The 23603-nt window shown below is 39.9% G+C and overlaps 1 protein-coding gene across 1 annotated transcript in view; it reads left to right on the top strand.

Moving 5' to 3' along the window:
- The window catches only part of LOC131709037 (zinc finger protein 616-like), a 32355-nt gene extending 16585 nt beyond the window's left edge, over positions 1-15770 (top strand). The window contains exons 4-7 of the mRNA XM_059010647.1: positions 2433-3100; positions 6850-7086; positions 8943-9450; positions 10928-15770. Coding sequence (XP_058866630.1) covers positions 2433-3100; positions 6850-7086; positions 8943-9450; positions 10928-11925 — 2411 coding nt within the window. The 3' untranslated portion in view covers positions 11926-15770. The remainder of the gene's footprint in view (positions 1-2432; positions 3101-6849; positions 7087-8942; positions 9451-10927) is intronic.
- The last annotated feature ends 7833 nt before the right edge of the window (positions 15771-23603 follow it).

Below are 23603 nucleotides of genomic sequence, written 5' to 3'. Positions count from 1 at the left end.
ACGGCACAACCACAGCTCTACAAGGTTCTGTATCGGCTCAGCACATTTATTTTCCAGGTATCACACTGACTCTGCAAATCAATTACATTATATTTTAACATGAACCTCTTTTGCGATACGGACGTACCTGGCACGTCATGATTAAAAACATGGTTAAAAATGTTTAAAAAAAAAATAAAAATCTGGATTGCTGTGGCTCATCGAGGAGTTATTACACAACATCTTAATGTCATTATATTACATAGATAAAATATATTTGATGTGACACAGTTGTTAAATGTAATTTACAGCCTGTTTGAATGCAAGCAGTGGCCATCTTTGGCTTGTACTGGAAACATCCAGAATGAATTTAAAACAATCTGTGTGTAACTTTTGTTTTCTTTTCAATGAGGATTGATAATAAAAAAAGTTTACCTTTTGATTAGTAGCTGTTTTATCGAGCTGTGCTTCATGAAATCAGCTTTGAAGTAACATACAACTATTTGTCTATGTCTTTTTTTGTTCATGTGACAGAGAGGAAGATACGGGACAGCAGTGTGGAGTAGTGGTTAGGGCTCTGGACTCTTGACCAGAGGGTTGTGGGTTCAATCCCCGGTGGGGACACTGCTGTTGTACCCTTGAGGTACTTTACCTAAATTGCTCCAGTAAAAACCCAACTGTATAAATGGGTAATTGTATGTAAAATAATGTGATATCTTGTAACAATTGTAAGTCGCCCTGGATAAGGGCGTCTGCTAAGAAGTAAATAATAATAATAATAATAATAATAATAATAATAATACTGACTGTCATCGTGTGACACCATTGTAATGCACCGAGCGTGTGGGAGCTACTGTATCATCGTGTGACACCATTGTAATGCACCGAGCGTGTGGGAGCTACTGTATCATCGTGTGACACCATTGTAATGTACAGAGCGTGTGGGAGCTACTGTATCATCGTGTGACACCATTGTAATGTACAGAGCGTGTGGGAGCTACTGTATCATCGTGTGACACCATTGTAATGTACAGAGCGTGTGGGAGCTACTGTATCATCGTGTGACACCATTGTAATGTACAGAGTGTGTGGGAGCTACTGTATCATCGTGTGACACCATTGTAATGTACAGAGCGTGTGGGAGCTACTGTATCATCGTGTGACACCATTGTAATGCACCGAGCGTGTGGGAGCTACTGTATCATCGTGTGACACCATTGTAATGTACAGAGCGTGTGGGAGCTACTGTATCATCGTGTGACACCATTGTAATGCACCGAGCGTGTGGGAGCTACTGTATCATCGTGTGACACCATTGTAATGCACCGAGCGTGTGGGAGCTACTGTATCATCGTGTGACACCATTGTAATGCACCGAGCGTGTGGGAGCTACTGTATCATCGTGTGACACCATTGTAATGTACAGAGTGTGTGGGAGCTACTGTATCATCGTGTGACACCATTGTAATGCACCGAGCGTGTGGGAGCTACTGTATCATCGTGTGACACCATTGTAATGTACAGAGCGTGTGGGAGCTACTGTATCATCGTGTGACACCATTGTAATGCACCGAGCGTGTGGGAGCTACTGTATCATCGTGTGACACCATTGTAATGTACAGAGCGTGTGGGAGCTACTGTATCATCGTGTGACACCATTGTAATGTACAGAGCGTGTGGGAGCTACTGTATCATCGTGTGACACCATTGTAATGTACAGAGCGTGTGGGAGCTACTGTATCATCGTGTGACTCCATTGTAATGTACAGAGCGTGTGGGAGCTACTGTATCATCGTGTGACTCCATTGTAATGTACAGAGCGTGTGGGAGCAACTGTATCATCGTGTGACACCATTGTAATGCACCGAGCGTGTGGGAGCTACTGTATCATCGTGTGACACCATTGTAATGCACCGAGCGTGTGGGAGCTACTGTATTATCGTGTGACACCATTGTAATGTACAGAGCGTGTGGGAGCTACTGTATTATCGTGTGACACCATTGTAATGCACCGAGCGTGTGGGAGCTACTGTACTTCCAACTTTTAAAAAAGTGTTGTAAACCCAGCGATCATAGGGTAAAAATAAACATTAGGAACCGTGTGTTTTTTGTATATAGCTACTCAATGCCATCATGAGAAAGATATCATTGTAATCTAATGCTGAGGAGAAAGATATATTGTAGGGTTTGTCAGGGGCAATAAACCTGAAACATTACAGGAGAACTTCACAGTCAGATTTTAATCCCAGGGCTCGGTTTCACCAGCATCAGTCTTTACTGACTTTGCTTTCACACAGAAAGGCTTTAAGTTTAACTTTGCATTTTTAAACTAGTGTAACCCAGAGCAAACCCCACAGCTAAAATGCACACACTTTAATCCACTTCACCACCTAGCCACATGCCCTAAAAACTGTATCGCTGCTCTGACTGTGGGAAGAGTTTTAGGGATTCAGGAACCCTGAAAAGACACCAGCGAATTCACACAGGAGAGAAACCATATTCCTGCTCTGACTGTGGGAAGAGTTTCATTCAGTCAGGACACCTGAAAAGACACCAGCGAATTCATACTGGAGAGAAACCATTTCGCTGCTCTGACTGTGGGATGAGTTTCAGTCATTCAGGAGACATGAAAAAGCACCAACGAATTCACACAGGAGAGAAACCGTATTGCTGCTCTGACTGTGGGAAGAGTTTCAGTTTTTCAGGAGACATGAAAAAACACCAGAGAATTCACACAGGAGAGAAACCGTATCACTACTCTGACTGTGGGAAGAGTTTCTGTTTTAAAACCAATCTTCATACACACCAACAAATTCACACAGGAGAGAAACCATATCACTGCTCTGACTGTGGGAAGAGTTTCCGTTTGAAAACCAACCTTCATATACACCAACGAATTCACACAGGAGAGAAACCGTATCACTGCTCTGATTGTGGGAAGAATTTCCGTACTAAAAATGACCTTCGAGTACATCAACGAATTCATACAGGAGAGAAACCGTATTGGTGCTCTGACTGTGGCAAGCACTTCCGTCAGGCAGGAGCTCTGAAATCACACCAGCGAATTCACAACGGTGACAAAGCCCATGTTCATTCAGAACGAAACCTTAACCTTGCATTATGAGTCCCTGTGTAATTTACTGTTTTGTGTATCGCTCCAAGAGCTTGATTTTTAAATGGTCAAAATGCTCTTCAAGAACTTAAACTCTGATTGTGTCAGAAAGTTGGCGGAGACGCGGACACGTCACAAGAGGCTTCTCTGCTGTCAGTTTAACTCAGGCTGTCAATGCAGTCATAAGAACATAAGAAAGTTTAACAACGAGAGGAGGCCAGTCAGCCCCTCTTGCTCGTTTGGTTGTTAGTAGCTTATTGATCCCAGAATCTCATCGAGCAGCTTCTTGAAGGATCCCAGGGTGTCAGCTTCAATAACATTACTGGGGAGTTGGTTCCAGACCCTCACAATTCTCTGTGTAAAAAAGTGCCTCCTATTTGCTGTTCAACAACAGATATTATTATTATTTATTTCTTAGCAGACACCCTTATCCAGGGCGACTTACAATTGTTAGAAGATATCCCATTATACAGATATCACATTATTTTTACATACAATTACCCATTTATACAGTTGGGTTTTTACTGGAGCAATCTAGGTAAAGTACCTTGCTCAAGGGTACAACAGCAGTGTCCCCCACTGGGGATTGAACCCACAACCCTCTGGTCAAGAGTCCAGAGCCCAGAGCCCTAACCACTACTACTGTTCTGAATGCCCCTTTATCTAATCTCCATTTGTGACCCATTTATTATTATTTTTTTTTTTTTTCAGGTCAAAGAAGTCTCCTGGGTCGACATTGTCTATACCTTTTAGGATTTTGAATGTTTGAATCAGATCGCCGCATAGTCTTTGTTCAAGACTGAATAGATTCAATTCTTTTAGCCTGTCTGCATACGACATGCCTTTTAAACCTGTGATAATTCTGGTCGCTCTTCTTTGCACTCTTTCTAGAGCAGCAATATCCTTTTTGTATCGAGGTGACCAGAACTGAACACAATATTCTAGGTGAGGTCTTACTAATGCATTGTAAAGTTTTAACATTAATTCCCTTGCTTTAAATTCAGCACTTCTCACAATATATCCCAGCATCTTGCTGGCCTTTTTTATAGCTTCCCCACATTGTCTAGATGAAGACATTTCTGAGTCAACATAAACTCCTAGGTCTTTTTCATAGATCCCTTCTTCAATTTCAGTATCTCCCATATGATATTTATAATGCACATTTGTATTGCCTGCATGCAATACTTTACACTTTTCTCTATTAAATGTCATTTGCCATCTGTCTGCCCAGTTCTGACTGCTGTCTTGATCATTTTGAATGACCTTTGCTGCTGCAACAGTGTTTGCCACTCCTCCTATTTTTGTGTCGTCTGCAAATTTAACAAGTTTGCTTACTATACCAGAATCTAAATCATTAATGTTAATTAATGATTTAGTTACACCACTGGTTACCTTGCTCCATTTTGAGGTTTCTCCTCTAATCAGTACTTTCCGTTTTCTACATGTTAACCACTCCCTAATCCATGTGCATGCATTTCCTTGAATCCCTACTGCATCCCTTCCTTTCTGCATATTCCTGATCCCAGTCATTGCCTGGGAGCGGGAATATGCAGAAAGGAAACTATTCTGCACCTCATCTGATGGACGAGTCAGGAGAAATTGATAACTCAGTGTGGGGAATCAGTATCAGGGTTTAGCATTTAAACTTCATAGACTTGAAAATAAATAAATTGATGTAACGAGTATCCCGACCCTGGTATGTAGCATCCCAGAGAGAAGACTGCACCGTCCTTACTGGACAACCGTCTGCAGGGTTTTATCCTGTAATCCCTGAATAAAAAAGATCGTGTTGCACCTGGACTCCAAGGTGAGAGGTTGAAGATGAATAATCCTTTGTGCTAGGGTTAGGTTTTCAGTAAGAAGAGAGAGCTACTCATTTAACGCAGATGCAAATTATTTTGGAGCCTTCCCAGGGAAGAAATGTGAATAAAATAAAACATCCTAGTTCAAACAGCTGAGTGTAAAGGATTGTGGGAAATGTATTCACTTGCATCCACATTAGCATCTCTGTTCTGTATTTTAGTGTCGTTTGGGGACTTCAGTTCCCATGATGCATTTCGAGTTGCCATGCTGCTCACACAAATACGTGCGCTCCTTGAAGACAAGTGGAGATGCTGAAAGCGATGGATAATGCAGCACCGTACAAGAAAAAGAAAGATGCTGCTGCAGATTTCAACATTCCCACAAGCACTTTGAAAACCGTTCTGAAATAACGGGATACAATAATACAGGCCTGTGAACAGCAAACTGGATGCAAGTCGTCAGCGTTTCTGATGTGCTCAATACCTGATGCTGAGGACGCCTTGCTTCTGTGCTTTAAAAATGCCTGTGATCAGAATGTGCCTGAATCTGGGAGCACTATGAGACACACCCTGAGGAATGAGCACAGCAGCTGGGACATGCACATTTCAACTGCAGTTCATTTGCCATGTATACTTTTTAAAAGCTCACTTACAACTGTAATTACATTTATAATACTTTTCACTGTAGCTGACTGTAATTGAAATTTGATTTCAGTCTCACTGTAACTTCAATACAAACTGACAGTATGCATTTGAGACTGCTGATAATCAGAATTACTGATAACACTTTTTTGCTGGTCCCTTGAAATTCATTTTCATGAGAATTGACAGTATGTGTATATCTGGTGTACATGCGCGTCCGCAGTTAGGAACTGGTTTAGGGTGCAATAAGGAAACTATATAACAATATATAAAAAGCATCATTACATTTAGATTTGCTTCCCCCAGTCATACAGTTAATAAAGTGTTTTAAAAAACAATCACCATCTCAAATAAACAACCAAAGAACATTCTGCATTGAAACTGAGTTAAAAAATGTTTTACTGACTATACCTTACTACTTCTTATCATTTGCATGATTTATTTTAATTGCAAATCTATATACTGCACTATTTCAGTTTTGTTACAGGATACATTAGTTTATCTCTAATGTAATCACAGTTTTATATATACACTGCCCCTGTTCTGAGGCTATATGCCAAATTCTGGACCGCTTTGCTTTTCAGATAACGTCCCAAATTCTGGGCTTTTCTGCTGTTCCGAATTCAGCCGAGTTTATGGGATGTTCTGCTCTTACACATGACAGCCCAGTTTCTAGGTCATACTCTCCCCAAATTTTGTTTTAAGAAGAAACAGAAATCAAATTTAATTTTTTTTTTTTAAAGCGTATTTATTTATTACAATGAAGAAACTGCATCACACTGAAATAGATTATTAAAGGTTAATATTAAAATACATTTTTGAGAAGGAACATGGCATTCCAAAAAAAGGACATCTCATTAGCTTATGTAATGTCCATCAATATATAGTCATGCGTAGGGGTTTATCAGACCTCAATATGAATAGAATGGTGGAATTCAACATATTTTATAAACCTATTACATGCAAATAAATAAATAAATACAAACATACAAAAAAGGCCTATATCTGCTGTTTAACACATGGGTTTTAAGAGACCAGCGCCCTTCAACAACTTAACATGGATATTATTGGATTGCATTGGTCAAATAGTCCTCATCTATTCCTGATAGTTATACTGTAGGCTAGCGTTGCTTGCAGCATTTCTGTGCAACTGCAAGATGTTTTTGCAGAATTCTACATGTAAGATTTCTGTTGGACTTTAGTCCCAATTACTGCATTCACAGTTTAGAGTGGGTCTCCAAACTTCACTGCCGTGTAAAAGGATTGGTTGTATAACTCTCTCACAATGTTAAAATGCCTCTACGCTTTCCCACTCGTGTCAACGTCATATTCCTCCGACAGACAAGAACCAATCAAAACGCGAGACTGTTAAGCAGTTCCATCCCCAAAACCGGGGCTGCGTCATACCTCCGCGTCTTTTCAAAGAGAACAACAACAACAAACGATAGAAATTTAAAAGAAAAAAGATCGAGCTCCGCAGAGTTGTTTTTAATTTATTTAACATTTTGTTGCGCACCACTTGACAAGGCGAGGACGATAAAAAAAGAAAAAGTGAGTTCCATGTTGTTGTTTTTAATTGGTGTTTGGTTGTTCTCGACGCAGTGGTGTTTTGCTGTTAGCCGCGGGTTTTTCAGCCGGTCAGTGTTTCTGTGCAGCGCAGGTATGTGATGTTCTCGTCATGGGTAGCTAGTAATGTCAGCGCGTTGTTGATGTGGTTTAACCTGCTGAACTCGGATGCGCGCAACCTCTCGATGCTCTCCTAGTGTCTGGGATAAATCCCGACTGAACTGAACAGATACTGTACGAAACTACACGTGATTGTAGATTCATATTGAATAGAAACTACATGAAAACGCATTGCGCGCTGAGAGATAAGCACGTCTGTCTGTGTTAATGACTTTATAAAACATAATGTTCTTGATTACTCTGTTTTATTTATTTCAAATTTTATTTATTTATTAACTGCAGAAGCCATAAAGTAAATGATAGACGCGATTGTGTTATGTTATTTTGACAAAAGGTACAGGAAGTGGCTGAAAACCGGTGTAGGTGCAGAACGTGGTACATCATCAGAATATGGTACTGGTACCAAAATGTGTACCGTCAAAAAATAATATGCTGTCAGTGTTGTTATTGACTGCTGCACAAATCACTAGGAATAAGACAAACTGTAGATCACCCACAAAATGGTATATGTTTACAATGTTAGATAACACAATTTGTTGCTCATTAGTTAGTCACATATTTGCTGAATTGGTAGAAAAAAATGATATTAAAATGAACTTTAAAGGTCAAACAGTACTTTTGTTTTTGTTCAGATGAGCGTTTCCTTGTTTTATGAGCTAAAATTATTTGCAAAGCCCAGGCAAGCGCAGTACATGGTGTACCAAATTTTAACATGTACCACAAAATAACACGGCCTGGGACTTTTTTAAAAGATTGAGAAATGTTGGGGCACTGGGATGCCTGGTCACCATGCTATATATATAATTATGCTACACTTGACCATATACTGTTATACAGGCTTTTCAGCACGATAGGCTTTTTACAGTATATAGCGAATATTAATGGGCTTTTCCACATGGATAGACATTCTGTAGTAACACAGGGATGTGGCAAAAACAATGCTGAAGCAACCTTATATAACATTTGTAATTTTGCACAGTTTAAACTGTGTCTGAATGAACCACTCGCAGCGAGTCCAGCCTTTGATATGGAGACACCCCGCACACACTTAACTTGAGCTTACATTAAACTATAATGTGGGCACATTTTAAGGTCTTTATTGGAAAAAGGTCTTCAGAATTAAAAAATAACTTAAAACAGTCGGTAAAATTCCTTAGTAACAAAACTAATCTGTACACAAAATATTAAGGCATTGGGTGTTCGATGTGCTTTTAGTACTCGCATACACACACATGCGCACACACACGCACACGCACACACACACGTGTGGAAGGCCGTCCGGGTCAGAAACACACTATTTAGTGCATCTTCAAATATTTAGTACATGCAGGGGCACTGGCCCCTCCAATAATCATCTCCAAAATATTGATTTCTGCCCTTTCTGTCACTGACACTCACACACTAAACGTATTTCCTTGTGCGGTTATGGATGTGTGTGTACTTGAGACCTGAGACTTGAGACCAAAGACCTGTGCTTGACATCTTTTTGAGGGGTGTCTGACCGGAAAGGAAAAATTGTAATGCTGGACCTGGTCCAACATAGGGCCGCAAAGGGTTAAACTTTTTCAACAGATAAAATCCTTCTTGTAATAAGTTATTACAAGAAATTCTGTGTTTCTTCAATAGTAAAGCCACTCCTGCTATTAAGGCCAGATTGCGTTTGTCCCTTGAATGCTCTTCATAACACTGTATTTAAATAAATAATTTTCTTTTTTTGGTAGCTACTAAACAGAATCCCGTGTGCTGCCATGGACAGTGTGAAGATGGAATCTGTCCAGATTAAAGAGGAGCTCCCTGAACTTGAACTTGTCCCCATTAGAGTGGAGTTCTCTGGGCTGGCTGCCCTCCCCATTAAACAGGAGCTCTGTGAGATGCAATGTGACAGCAGTCAGCCAGAGGTCTGTGAGATTAAAGCTGAGCACAATGAATTGGAGATCCCCCAGACAGAAGAACCCCTTCCTGTTAAACAAGAAGAGGTGCTGGAAACTGTCCGTATTAAACAGGAGCCCCCTGAAGTAGAGTTTGACCACATGGAACCAGGGAAGGAAGAATCCGAGGACTTCAAACCAAACATCCCTGAGCTGGAGCCTGTACGCCTGCGGGAGTGTAGCGTGGTGCTGGAGAGAATCTGCGTGAGAGAGCAAGGCGCTGGAGAGGAAGGTTCTCCCAACAGCACGCAAGGAGGTGGAAAGGAAGACGGACGGTCCCATTCAGAATGCAGTCTAGCAGGTGAGTGACTCCCAGTAGCTTTGACATTGTCATTCTAAATTGCGTGATATCCACAGTGTGGTTGTGAGGGAGGGAGCATATTAGTTAGATTACTTTAAAACCTGTCCAATCCGGCATCGCTTGGGACTGGAAAGTGGTGCCGGATTAGAGAGTTACTGTAAAACATTGAATACTGACCTAAAGGTAAAATGACTAAACTATTTGAACATTAAATAGCTGTGTTACTGTACACACACAGTGTAATAAACACAGTAATGCTTCAGCAAACTCTTCACCTGTTATTATCACAAGCCTGTTTAACCCATTCCCATAGAAAGACCTTCACGTGCTCGTACTGTACCTGCATGAGGATTCAGGTGCTTTCTGCTGCATTCAGGGTTTCTCACTGTTAGCTCTCTTGAGTTGGTATTTTGTTCAGCTTTTCTTTTGAGAGATTGCTCACTGTGTGGACGATTAGACATGTATTTGCTGTTCAACAACTGCACAATTCAGAATGGCTGTGGCTGGACATGGTAGTGTATACACAACATCAGGCAGAAGGGACAGATTCCAGAATAGCCAGGCTCTGGACTGTAGAGGGGATCACACCATTCATTTCAATAGGGATTAGATCGGGACCCCAAAATCATACCGAATTAGAATGCTGGTTTGTAGAGGGGCTGGATTAGACAGGGCTCTACAGCTATGGACAAAAGCTTTGCATCTCCTAGAATAAAAAATATATGGAAATAATTTAGACCTTTTAGTTGGATTCATGTCAGCAAAGAAACTACAAAATTCTAGGTGTTTCTAAACTTTTGGCTGTAGTGTAAGTTCCTGATGCATTTACAGTCTGTGTAACTGTATAAAATAAACTGCTTGTGTTTCTGTCTGTATACTGGAGTCCTGTAACCCACTGTGTTGGGATTCAATTATAGGAATGATAAATGGAGAGAATTGAATTAACAAAACACATAAACCCTGCATGTGTAATGTAATGCTATGGCATGGGGCTGCACATTTCTAATGCACCGTGATGTATATCTGTACAACAATAAACAAGATGATTCCAAACAGAGAGAGGGAGGGAGCCGTTCCAGTCTCCAAGCACATCATTGACAGATTATACTACATTACACTACAGTTCTATGTATGCATCTGTACATAATCCAAGATAGAAAAGTCATAAAATGCCTCGATGAGAAATAATTGTAGAGTGTGTTACAGGAAATAGACCTGAAACATTGCAGGACAACTTCGAACTCAGATTTTGATCCCAGGGCTCGGTTTCACCAGCATCAGTCTTTACTGACTTTGCTTTCACACAGAAAGGCTTTATGTTTAACTTATTTTAAACAAATGTATTTTTAAACTGGTGTAACCCAGTGCAAGCCCCCACAGCTGAAATTCACATGCTTTAATCCACTCCTCCACCCAGCCACATGCCCGAAGCCTACAAGCAGTCCCTCTTACTTTCTTTCCTGTTCATATTTTCCAGGTTCCAGTCCAGCAGCTAAAGCGAGGGCGGGAGGTGGAGAATATCCTGACTGTGGGAAGAGTTTCATTCACTTAGGAAACCTGAAAACACACCAGCAAATTCACACTGGAGAGAAACTGTATCGCTGCTCTGACTGTGGGAAGAGTTTTAGGGATTCAGGAACCCTGAAAAGACACCAGCGAATTCACACAGGAGAGAAACCGTATTGCTGCTCTGACTGTGGGAAGAGTTTCATTCAGTCAGGACACCTGAAAAGACACCAGCGAATTCATACTGGAGAGAAACCATTTCGCTGCTCTGACTGTGGGATGAGTTTCAGTCATTCAGGAGACATGAAAAAGCACCAACGAATTCACACTGGAGAGAAACCGTATTGCTGCTCTGACTGTGGGAAGAGTTTCAGTTTTTCAGGAGACATGAAAAAACACCAGCGAAGTCACACTGGAGAGAAACCATATCTCTGCTCTGACTGTGGGAAGAGTTTCAGTTTTTCAGGAGACATGAAAAAACACCAGAGAATTCACACATTAGAGAAGCCGTATTGCTGCTCTGACTGTGGGAAGAGTTTCCGTTTTAAAAACAATCTTCATACACACCAACAAATTCACACAGGAGAGAAACCATATCACTGCTCTGACTGTGGGAAGAGTTTCCGTTTGAAAACCAACCTTCATATACACCAACGAATTCACACAGGAGAGAAACCGTATCACTGCTCTGACTGTAGGAAGAGTTTCCGTTTTAAAGCCAACCTTCTTACACACCGACAAATTCACACGGGAGAGAAACCGTGTCACTGCTCTGACTGTGGGAAGAGTTTCCGTACTAAAAATGACCTTCGAGTACATCAACGAATTCATTCAGGAGAGAAACCGTATTGGTGCTCTGACTGTGGCAAGCACTTCCGTCAGGCAGGAGCTCTGAAATCACACCAGCGAATTCACAACGGTGACAAAGCCCATGTTCATTCAGAACGAAACCTTAACCTTTCATTATGAGTTCCTGTGTAATTTACTGTTTTGTGTATCGCTCTAGAGCTTGAGATTTAAATGGTCAAAATGCTGTTCAGCAACTAGCACTCTGATTGTGTCAGAAAGTGGGCGGAGACGCGGACGCGTCACAAGAGGCTTCTCTGCTGTCAGTTTAACTCAGGCTGTCAATGCAGTCATAAGAACATAAGAAAGTTTAACAACGAGAGGAGGCCATTCAGCCCATCTTGCTCGTTTGGTTGTTAGATCCCAGAATCTCATCGAGCAGTTCTTGAAGGATCCCAGGGTGTCAGCGTCAATAACATTACTGGGGAGTTGGTTCCAGACCCTCACAATTCTCTGTGTAAAAAAGTGCCTTCTATTTTCTGTTCTGAATGCCCCTTTATCTAATCTCCATTTGTGACCCCTGGTCCTTGTTTCTTTTTTCAGGTCGAAAAAGTCCCCTGGGTCGACACTGTCAATACCTTTTAGGATTTTGAATGTTTGAATCAGATCACCGCATAGTCTTTGTTCAAGACTGAATAGATTCAATTATTTTAGCCTGTCTGCATACGACATGCCTTTTAAACCCGTGATATTCTGGTCGCTCTTCTTTGCACTCTTTCTAGAGCAGCAATATCCTTTTTGTATCGAGGTGACCAGAACTGAACACAATATTCTAGGTGAGGTCTTACTAATGCATTGTAAAGTTTTAACATTACTTCCCTTGATTTAAATTCAACACTTTTCACAATATATCCCAGCATCTTGTTGGCCTTTTTTATAGCTTCCCCACATTGTCTAGATGAAGACATTTCTGAGTCAACATAAACTCCTAGGTCTTTTTCATAGATCCCTTCTTCAATTTCAGTATCTCCCATATGATATTTATAATGCACATTTTTATTGCCTGCATGCAATACTTTACACTTTTCTCTATTAAATGTCATTTGCCATCTGTCTGCCCAGTTCTGACTGCTGTCTTGATCATTTTGAATGACCTTTGCTGCTGCAACAGTGTTTGCCACTCCTCCTATTTTTATGTCGTCTGCAAATTTAACAAGTTTGCTTACTATACCAGAATCTAAATCATTAATGTAAATTAATGATTTAGTTACACCACTGGTTACCTTGCTCCATTTTGAGGTTTCTCCTCTAATCAGTACTTTCCGTTTTCTACATGTTAACCACTCCCTAATCCATGTGCATGCATTTCCTTGAATCCCTACTGCATCCCTTCCTTTCTGCATATTCCCGATCCCAGTCATTGCCTGGGAGCGGGAATATGCAGAAAGGAAACTATTCTGCACCTCATCTGATGGACGAGTCAGGAGAAATTGATAACTCAGTGTGGGGAATCAGTATCAGGGTTTAGCATTTAAACTGCATAGACTTGAAAATAAATAAATTGATGGAACGACTATCCCGACCCCGGTATGTAGCATCCCAGAGACAAGACTGCACCGTCCTTACTGGACAACCGCCTGGAGGGTTTTATTCTGTAATCCCTGAATAAAAAAGATCGTGTTGCACCTGGACTCCAAGGTGAGAGGTTGAAGATGAATAATCCTTTGTGCTAGGGTTAGGTTTTCAGTAAGAAGAGAGAGCTACTCATTTAACGCAGATGCAAATTATTTTGGAGCCTTCCCAGGGAAGAAATGTGAATAAAATAAAACATCCTAGTTCAAACAGCTGAGTGTAAAGGATTGTGGGAAATGTATTCACTTGCACCCACATTAGCATCTCTGTTCTGTATTTTAGTGTCGTTTGGGGACTTCAGTTCCCATGATGCATTTCGAGTTGCCATGCTGCTCACACAAATACGTGCGCTCCTTGAAGACAAGTGGAGGTGCTGAAAGCGATGGATAATGCAGCACCGTACAAGAAAAAGAAAGATGCTGCTGCAGATTTCAACATTCCCACAAGCACTTTGAAAACCGTTCTGAAATAACGGGATACAATAATACAGGCCTGTGAACAGCAAACTGGATGCAAGTCGTCAGCGTTTCTGATTTGCTCAATACCTGATGCTGAGGACGCCTTGCTTCTGTGCTTTAAAAATGCCTGTGATCAGAATGTGCCTGAATCTGGAATCACTATGAGACACACCCTGAGGAATGAGCACAGCAGCTGGGACATGCACATTTCAACTGCAGTTCATTTGCCATGTATACTTTTTAAAAGCTCACTTACAACTGTAATTACATTTATAATACTTTTCACTGTAGCCGACTGTAATTGAAATTTGATTTCAGTCTCACTGTAACTTCAATACAAACTGACCATATGCATTTGAGACTGCTGATAATCAGAATTACTGATAGCACTTTTTTGCTGGTCCCTTGAAATTCATTTTCATGAGAATTGACAGTATGTGTATATGTGGTGTACATGCGCGTCCGCAGTTAGGAACTGGTTTAGGGTGCAATAAGGAAACTATATAACAATATATAACAAGCATCATTACATTTAGATTTGAATACAACACAAAACAGACACATATAAAAAGCATCATTACATTTAGATTTGAATACAACACAGAACAGCCACATATAAAAAGCATCATTGCATTTAGATTTGAATACAACACAGAACAGACACATATAAAAAGCATCATTACATTTAGATTTGAATACAACACAAAACAGACACATATAAAAAGCATCATTACATTTAGATTTGAATACAACACAGAACAGCCACATATAAAAAGCATCATTGCATTTAGATTTGAATACAACACAGAACAGACACATATAAAAAGCATCATTACATTTAGATTTGAATACAACACAAAACAGACACATATAAAAAGCATCATTACATTTAGATTTGAATACAACACAAAACAGACACATATAAAAAGCATCATTACATTTAGATTTGCTTCCCCCAGTCATACAGTTAATAAAGTGTTTTAAAAAACAATCACCATCTCAAATAAATAACCAAAGAACATTCTACATTGAAATTGAGTTAAAAAATGTTTTACTGACTATACCTTACTACTACTTATCGTTTGCATGATTTATTTTAATTGCAAATCTATATACTGCACTATTTCAGTTTTGTTACAGGATACATTAGTTTATCTCTGATGTAATCACAGTTTTACATATACGCTGCCCCTGTTCTGAGGCTATGTGCCAAATTCTGGCCTGCTCTGATGTTCCGAATTCAGACGAGTTTATGGGATGTTCTGCTCTTACACATGACAGCCCAGTTTCTAGGTCATGCTCAGTTTACCATAAAATGTACAACAGAACTGGACAGTGAATTCATTTAAGAATAACCTTTAGTACATGAATCAAAGTTTGAAAATTTTTTGACTCTCCCCAAATTTTGTTTTAAGAAGAAACAGAAATCAAATTTTTTTTTTTTTTTAAAGTGTATTTATTTATTACAATGAAGAAGCTGCATCACACTGAAATAGATTATTAAAGGTTAATATTAAAATACATTTTTGAGAAGGAACATGGCATTCCAAAAAAAGGACATCTCATTAGCTTATGTAATGTCCATCAATATATAGTCATGTGTAGCGGTTTATCAGACCTCAATATGAATAGAATAGTGGAATTCAACATATTTTATAAACCTATTACATGCAAAAAAATAAATAAATACAAACATACAAAAAAGGCCTATATCTGCGGTTTAACACATGGGTTTTAAGAGACCAGCGCCCTTCAACAACTTAACATGGATATTATTGGATTGCATTGGTCAATTACTCCTCATCTATTCCTGATAGTTATACTGTAGGCTGGCGTGAGCAAGATTATTGCAAATAAAAGATTTAAACAAACAAACAAAACACTTTGCAAAATAAAATGGCACGGTGCCCAAAACAGACAAACAAAACACAAAATAAAGCGAACACTAAATAAAACGTAACGACAGCACGCTGGTGTAATGACAGCACGCTGGTGTAATGACAGCACGCTGGTGTAATGACAGCATGCTGGTGTAATGCCAGTGCACGCTGGTGTAATGACACTACGCTGGTGTAATGACAGTACGCTGGTGTAATGACAGCACGCTGGTGTAATGCCAGTGCGCGCTGGTGTAATGACAGCACGCTGGTGTAATGACAGCACGCTGGTGTAATGCCAGTGCGCGCTGGTGTAATGCCAGTGCGCGCTGGTGTAATGACAGCACGCTGGTGTAATGCCAGTGCGAGCTGGTGTAATGACAGCATGCATAGCAATTGTTAATTCTTTAGTTTTAATTTCAGTTTCAATTCTTACTATCTCTCTCTCTCACTCCACCTCTGAACACCCGACCAACAGAAATAATAATGAGATACAGGGAATACACAATGATGTGTACTGCTCTGTATATTTAATTCACGGGGCATCCCCAAACATGTACACGGTATTCAAAACACATACACGGTCACCAGTCCTCAGTGAGTGCAGTAGTGCTCGTGCTGTAAATACAATTGATCATGCTCCAGTGCAGGGATGTTCCAGGTAAGTGCTGGCCTCTGGCGACAGCTCCAGAACGTGTCAGCCATCTAATAATAACAATTATACAAAACAAACAAAACACTCACGATACAGTACAATACGGGTCCTTCCGGGTTCAAAGCTTTAACCAAACAGGAACAGATCCATCCTCTCAAGGTCTGGGGATTCCGTGTCGGTATTGTTCTGGTTACTAGATCCACAGGGAGATGGGCGTGGCATCCAAACATCACATCCTCTCTCAAAGATGCTAACAAAGACAAAAGTTTTGATTAAGTCTCTCACAAGCCCCGTTCCCTTGTGGATGGTACGGGGTAGTGCAGCTTTTCCGAAAGCCATACAACCTGCTTAGTTCTTGCACCAATTCTGACTCGAATGCAGCCCCACGGTCGGAGTGGATACGCTCCGGACATCCAAAAGGCTGAATTATGGCTTTCTATGGAGCTTTTATTGTGGTCTGTGTGGTCTGCTCTCTAGTGGGTACGGCCGAGGCGAATCTAGAAAACAAGTCTACCATGACAGCAGTGTGGAGTAGTGGTTAGGGCTCTGGACTCTTGACTGGAGGGTCGTGGGTTCAATCCCAGGTGGGGGACACTGCTGCTGTACCCTTGAACAAGGTACTTTACCTAGATTGCTCCAGTAAAAAAACAACTGTATAAATGGGTAATTATATGTAAAAATAATATGATATCTGTATAATGTGAAATAATGTATAATGTGAAATAATGTGACATCTTGTAACAATTGTAAGTCGCCCTGGATAAGGGCGTCTGCTAAGAAATATATAATAATAATATAAGGGTATCTCCAGCACGGCCTAAAGACAGATAATCAATCACCACGTTCATATTTGGAATGTATGGTACTTTCAATGGAGAGATATTGAGCACAGAGTGTAGGGTCTGTCTCAATAAATTGCAGTTTGACTAGAGGGAGAGCAAATATGACCATTTATGGGCATTTGTGTAGGGGGTTTTACAGCTCTGCTCTGCTTGCTTGCATGGGGGATGGGAGAATCTCAGAGATAACACATGCAAAGGAATGTGTGTATGAGGCCTGGAGACTTGCCACGTATAGGTATAGTGAGGAGGGGTCATAAATTACATCATTAAAATGGTGTGTTTTGGAATCTACACAACTGAAGTGAATGCATTGTGTGGTGCTCAGTTCTACCAATCTCACTGCAAAGTGATCTCGAGGAGTCGAATGGGTCAAAGTTCAAGTATATTTTCCTCTAGAGGAATTCTGACATTTCGACGTCTACTTTGATTTTATCCTTGTATTATAATATTATACGTCCCACCCATCCTAGCCCTAAACCAATTATATGGAGACATGACCCGTAGTCATGGATATGACCCACGCAAAAAAAAATATATAGATTAGTGTTTGGACGGCCGAGATATGACATAAAAGGTCATGGCTCATATCCGATCAGGACTGCCTGTGGGTCGTTACAAGTGTTAATGTTTCCAATTAGGAAGGACTTCACAGTAAATGGTTGAGGGGCTCATTTTTACACGTTGCTTGTACTTTGCACAAGAATGTCTGTAATCTCTCACTCGATGGAATCATTACTAATTTACAATGTATTTAGTTTGCATTATATTTGCATATAAAACTATTTAATCACCATCTATAGCCAGTTTAAACTGTCATGGATAGGCAAGGAATGCTTATTTGAAGCTGTTGAAGGGCATGGTCTCTTAAAACTCATAAGTGAGGTCTGATAAACCCCTACACATGACTATATATTGATGGACATTACACAAGCAAATAAGATGTCCTTTTATAGGAATACCATGTTCTTTATCAAAAATTGGTTTTAATATTAACATTTGATAAAGGAAAACATTTGCTTTAATGAACTGCCATATATATATATATATATATATATATATATATATATATATATATATAAACAAGTAGCTTTCAAGTTAAGGGGAATGAAAGCAATGAATAGAGAACAAGGGGTAATCGGGAAATATGCAATAAAGCATTACAAGAGCCAATCAAATCGCGTGAAAGTCACCTAATGGCTTCTCTCTCTCTTATCACAATGTTATTATTATTATTTATTTCTTAGCAGACGCCCTTATCCAGGACGACTTACACATTATTTTTACACATTATTTTTACATACAATTACCCATTTATACAGTTGGGTTTTTACTGGAGCAATTTAGGTAAAGTACCTCACTCAAGGGTACAGCAGCAGTGTCCCCCACTGGGGATAGAACCCACAACCCTCCGGTCAAGAGTCCAGAGCCCTAACCACTATGCCACAATGCCTCCAAGCTTTCCCACTCCTGTTGACGTCATATTCCTCTGACAGACAAGAACCAATCAAAAAGCGGGACTGTTAAGCAGTTCCATCCCCAAAATGGGGCCTGTGTCATACCTCAGCGTCTTTTCAAAGAGAAGTCACTTAACCTCCTTGTGCTCAGTCTTTCGGGTGAGACGTAGTTGTAAGTGACTCTGCAGCTGATGCATCGTTCACACACCCTAGTCTCTGTAAGTCGCCTTGGATAAAGACATCTGCTAAATAAACAAATAATAATAATAAAAAGTTCCATCCCAAAAACCAAGCCAGTCGCTGCGTTCTAGTAGCGCAAGCTTTTGGGAGCCTGCATCGACTTTGCGTCAAATGACGTGGGTCTGCACGCACAACACCTGTCCCAGTAAGGCAAACTGCTTGGCCGCAGCCAGAACTGACAGCAGAGGTGATGCGTGCTCTGGGTGTTGAGTCTGCGCATACGCTGCAGATTCTAAAAGGAGCTGTGCTGAAGCAGACCCGCCCTATAAACAATGGAAGATCGCCAGCCGTGCAAGAGGGGCTTTGAGAGCCAAGTGCAGGATTAGTGAAGGGGATACCGCCACCTGGTGTGGGGTGTGAAATACATGCGAAAACAGCTTGTATAAATTGCAATGTATTATTGTAAACAACATATATGTGCATATATTAGACGTTTGCATTAAATTCTCGGACGTAACTAGTTAAACCGATGTACATAACTTAAATTGCTTGAACAGACCTATAATAAAATAATAATAACAATCTGGACACCTGCAGCAATGCAGGATTTGTTGTCTGTCCAGTTCGTTTATCTTGTCTGTCTTATTTTGTCCTGCTGCTGTCCAGATTATTTGTTGTTGCGGCCCCACAGGAATCCCCTCTTTCTTTTATTTTCAAATAAACCTGTATTAAGAATTAACAGCGTTTCCCCTGAGTCCTGCTTCACAGACATGGCAATGTTACTATATACAGTGCCTTGCGAAAGTATTCGGCCCCCTTGAACTTTGCGACCTTTTGCCACATTTCAGGCTTCAAACATAAAGATATGAAACTGTAATTTTTTGTGAAGAATCAACAACAAGTGGGACACAATCATGAAGTGGAACGAAATTTATTGGATATTTCAAACTTTTTTAACAAATAAAAAACTGAAAAATTGGGCGTGCAAAATTATTCAGCCCCTTTACTTTCAGTGCAGCAAACTCTCTCCAGAAGTTCAGTGAGGATCTCTGAATGATCCAATGATGACCTAAATGACTAATGATGATAAATAGAATCCACCTGTGTGTAATCAAGTCTCCGTATAAATGCACCTGCACTGTGATAGTCTCAGAGGTCCGTTTAAAGCGCAGAGAGCATCATGAAGAACAAGGAACACACCAGGCAGGTCCGAGATACTGTTGTGGAGAAGTTTAAAGCCGGATTTGGATACAAAAAGATTTCCCAAGCTTTAAACATCCCAAGGAGCACTGTGCAAGCGATAATATTGAAATGGAAGGAGTATCAGACCACTGCAAATCTACCAAGACCTGGCCGTCCCTCTAAACTTTCAGCTCATACAAGGAGAAGACTGATCAGAGATGCAGCCAAGAGGCTCATGATCACTCTGGATGAACTGCAGAGATCTACAGCTGAGGTGGGAGACTCTGTCCATAGGACAACAATCAGTCGTATACTGCACAAATCTGGCCTTTATGGAAGAGTGGCAAGAAGAAAGCTATTTCTTAAAGATATCCATAAAAAGTGTCATTTACAGTTTGCCACAAGCCACCTGGGAGACACACCAAACATGTGGAAGAAGGTGCTCTGGTCAGATGAAACCAAAATCGAACTTTTTGGCAATCCCCACTGTCAAACATGGTGGTGGCAGCATCATGGTTTGGGCCTGCTTTTCTTCAGCAGGGACAGGGAAGATGGTTAAAATTGATGGGAAGATGGATGGAGCCAAATACAGGACCATTCTGGAAGAAAACCTGATGGAGTCTGCAAAAGACCTGAGACTGGGACGGAGATTTGTCTTCCAACAAGACAATGATCCAAAACATAAAGCAAAATCTACAATGGAATGGTTCACAAATAAACATATCCAGGTGTTAGAATGGCCAAGTCAAAGTACAGACCTGAATCCAATCGAGAATCTGTGGAAAGAACTGAAAACTGCTGTTCACAAATGCTCTCCATCCAACCTCACTGAGCTCGAGCTGTTTTGCAAGGAGGAATGGGCACAAATTTCAGTCTCTCGATGTGCAAAACTGATAGAGACATACCCCAAGCGACTTACAGCTGTAATCGCAGCAAAAGGTGGCGCTACAAAGTATTAACTTAAGGGGGCTGAATAATCTTGCACGCCCAATTTTTCAGTTTTTTATTTGTTAAAAAAGTTTGAAATATCCAATAAATTTCGTTCCACTTCATGATTGTGTCCCACTTGTTGTTGATTCTTCACAAAAAATTACAGTTTCAAATCTTTATGTTTGAAGCCTGAAATGTGGCAAAAGGTCGCAAAGTTCAAGGGGGCCGAATACTTTCGCAAGGCACTGTATATATGTGTGTGTGTGTCTGTGTGTGTTTATTTATACAGGCATTTCCAGTACAGCTTGCAGAGCAGGTTACATGTCTCTAGTTTATTAAATGACATGTATAGTGTTCCTGTTCTTATTGCTGTCTATTGATTAAACTACAAACAATAAAGGTAAAGCAGACTTCAAACGATGCCCTTACCGGTTAACTGTTGGTTTGGAATGTATTTGGTCTAATGTACACATACATACACATATAAAATATGTGCTAATGTTGGAAGCTAAATGTCACTTTCAGAATAGATATGAAAGTACATAAGCTTTCTCCTGTGAAAGTAGTTATCCATAGTTATCACATTTAATAATATACTAACAAGTAACCCACATGTACTTAAAACACACCTGAATGGTTGAAGTGTGATAAAGCCACATTGTTATCCTGAGTGATTCATTCAACCCACCTGTGTGTATCTGTGTCTATAAAAGCTATGGTAGTGGCAGCCACTTCCCTGGTGAGCATCCATAATGGAAAAGCTGGATATTACACTCACTGATGGCATGGCAACTATCACACCTGCAGAGAAGGAAAGAATTCAGTCAAGTACGAAATATTAATACTGATAATAAACTAAACCCCATTTAAGAATGCATTATTGAAACGTACATGATGTGTATCAGTGATATTGTGTGTTCATGTTTGATTTGTCACTATAACTACTACAACAAATATGTTGTTGAAGACATCGAAAGCTGTTATAAGGAACATGAGAGAAATGTTTTACAGAGAGCACCTGTCATCTTCACAACCCTGTAATACGATAACTACAACAACCATGTAATACGATAACTACAACAACCCTGTAATACAATAAGTACAACAACCCTGTAATACAATAACTACAACAACCCTGTAATACAATAACTACAACAACCCTGTAATACAATAACTACAACAACAATGTAATACGATAACCACAACAACCCTGGAATACAATAACTACAACAACCCTGGAATACAATAACTACAACAGCCCTGTAATACAATAACTACAACAACCCTGTAATACAATAACTACAACAACCCTGGAATACAATAACTACAACAACCCTGTAATACGATAACTACAACAACCCTGGAATACGATAACTACAACAACCCTGTAATACGATAACTACAACAACCCTGTAATACAATAACTACAACAACCCTGTAATACAATAACTTCAACAATCCTGTAATACAATAACTACAACAACCCTGTAATACAATAACTTCAACAATCCTGTAATACAATAACTACAACAACCCTGTAATACAATAACTACAACAACCCTGTAATACAATAACTACAACAACCCTGTAATACAATAACTACAACAACCCTGGAATACAATAACTACAACAACCCTGTAATACGATAACTACAACAACCCTGGAATACGATAACTACAACAACCCTGTAATACGATAACTACAACAACCCTGTAATACAATAACTACAACAACCCTGTAATACAATAACTACAACAACCCTGTAATACAATAACTACAACAACCCTGTAATACAATAACTACAACAACCCTGGAATACAATAACTACAACAACCCTGTAATACAATAACTACAACAACCCTGTAATACAATAACTACAACAACCCTGGAATGCAATAACTACAACAACCCTGTAATACAATAACTACAACAACCCTGTAATACAATAACTACAACAACCCTGGAATATGATAACTACAACAACCCTGTAATACAATAACTACAACAAGCCTGTAATACAATAACTACAACAACCCTGGAATATGATAACTACAACAACCCTGTAATACAATAACTACAACAAGCCTGTAATACAATAACTACAACAACCCTGTAATACAATAACTACAACAACCCTGGAATATGATAACTACAACAACCCTGTAATACAATAACTACAACAACCCTGTAATACAATAACTATAACAACCCTGTAATACAATAACTACAACAACCCTGTAATACAATAACTACAACAACCCTGTAATACAATAACTACAACAACCCTGTAATACAATAACTACAGCCTTTTGTTGTTGTGCATTTGCATTGGTATTTGTTTAGACAAACCCTAACCTTACCCCTAACCCTTTACCAGACCTGTTAGCTCCTCTTGATACAATGCATATTCCGACTTCATGTAATGCCACAGTTATATATCCACTAATCTTTGCTCATCCTATTTCATGCAGATCTTAAATATGCCAGGAGGCTTTTCAGTGATGTACTGAAGAGCCAGAGCCCAGTGCACCCAAAAGGTGAGTTATGTGTGTGCATGTTTCTAAACTGTATTGTAGGGAGAGTTCACTTGTGTTTGTTTGTGATCAGAAGCCATATATATATATAGAACATATTTTAATTAAGAATGTCAG

Source organism: Acipenser ruthenus, chromosome 41, assembly GCF_902713425.1.
Source record: "Acipenser ruthenus chromosome 41, fAciRut3.2 maternal haplotype, whole genome shotgun sequence".
Taxonomy (NCBI): Eukaryota; Metazoa; Chordata; class Actinopteri; order Acipenseriformes; family Acipenseridae; genus Acipenser; species Acipenser ruthenus.
Note: the sequence above shows the minus strand (reverse complement) of the source record. Positions and strands in the feature narration are given on the sequence as shown.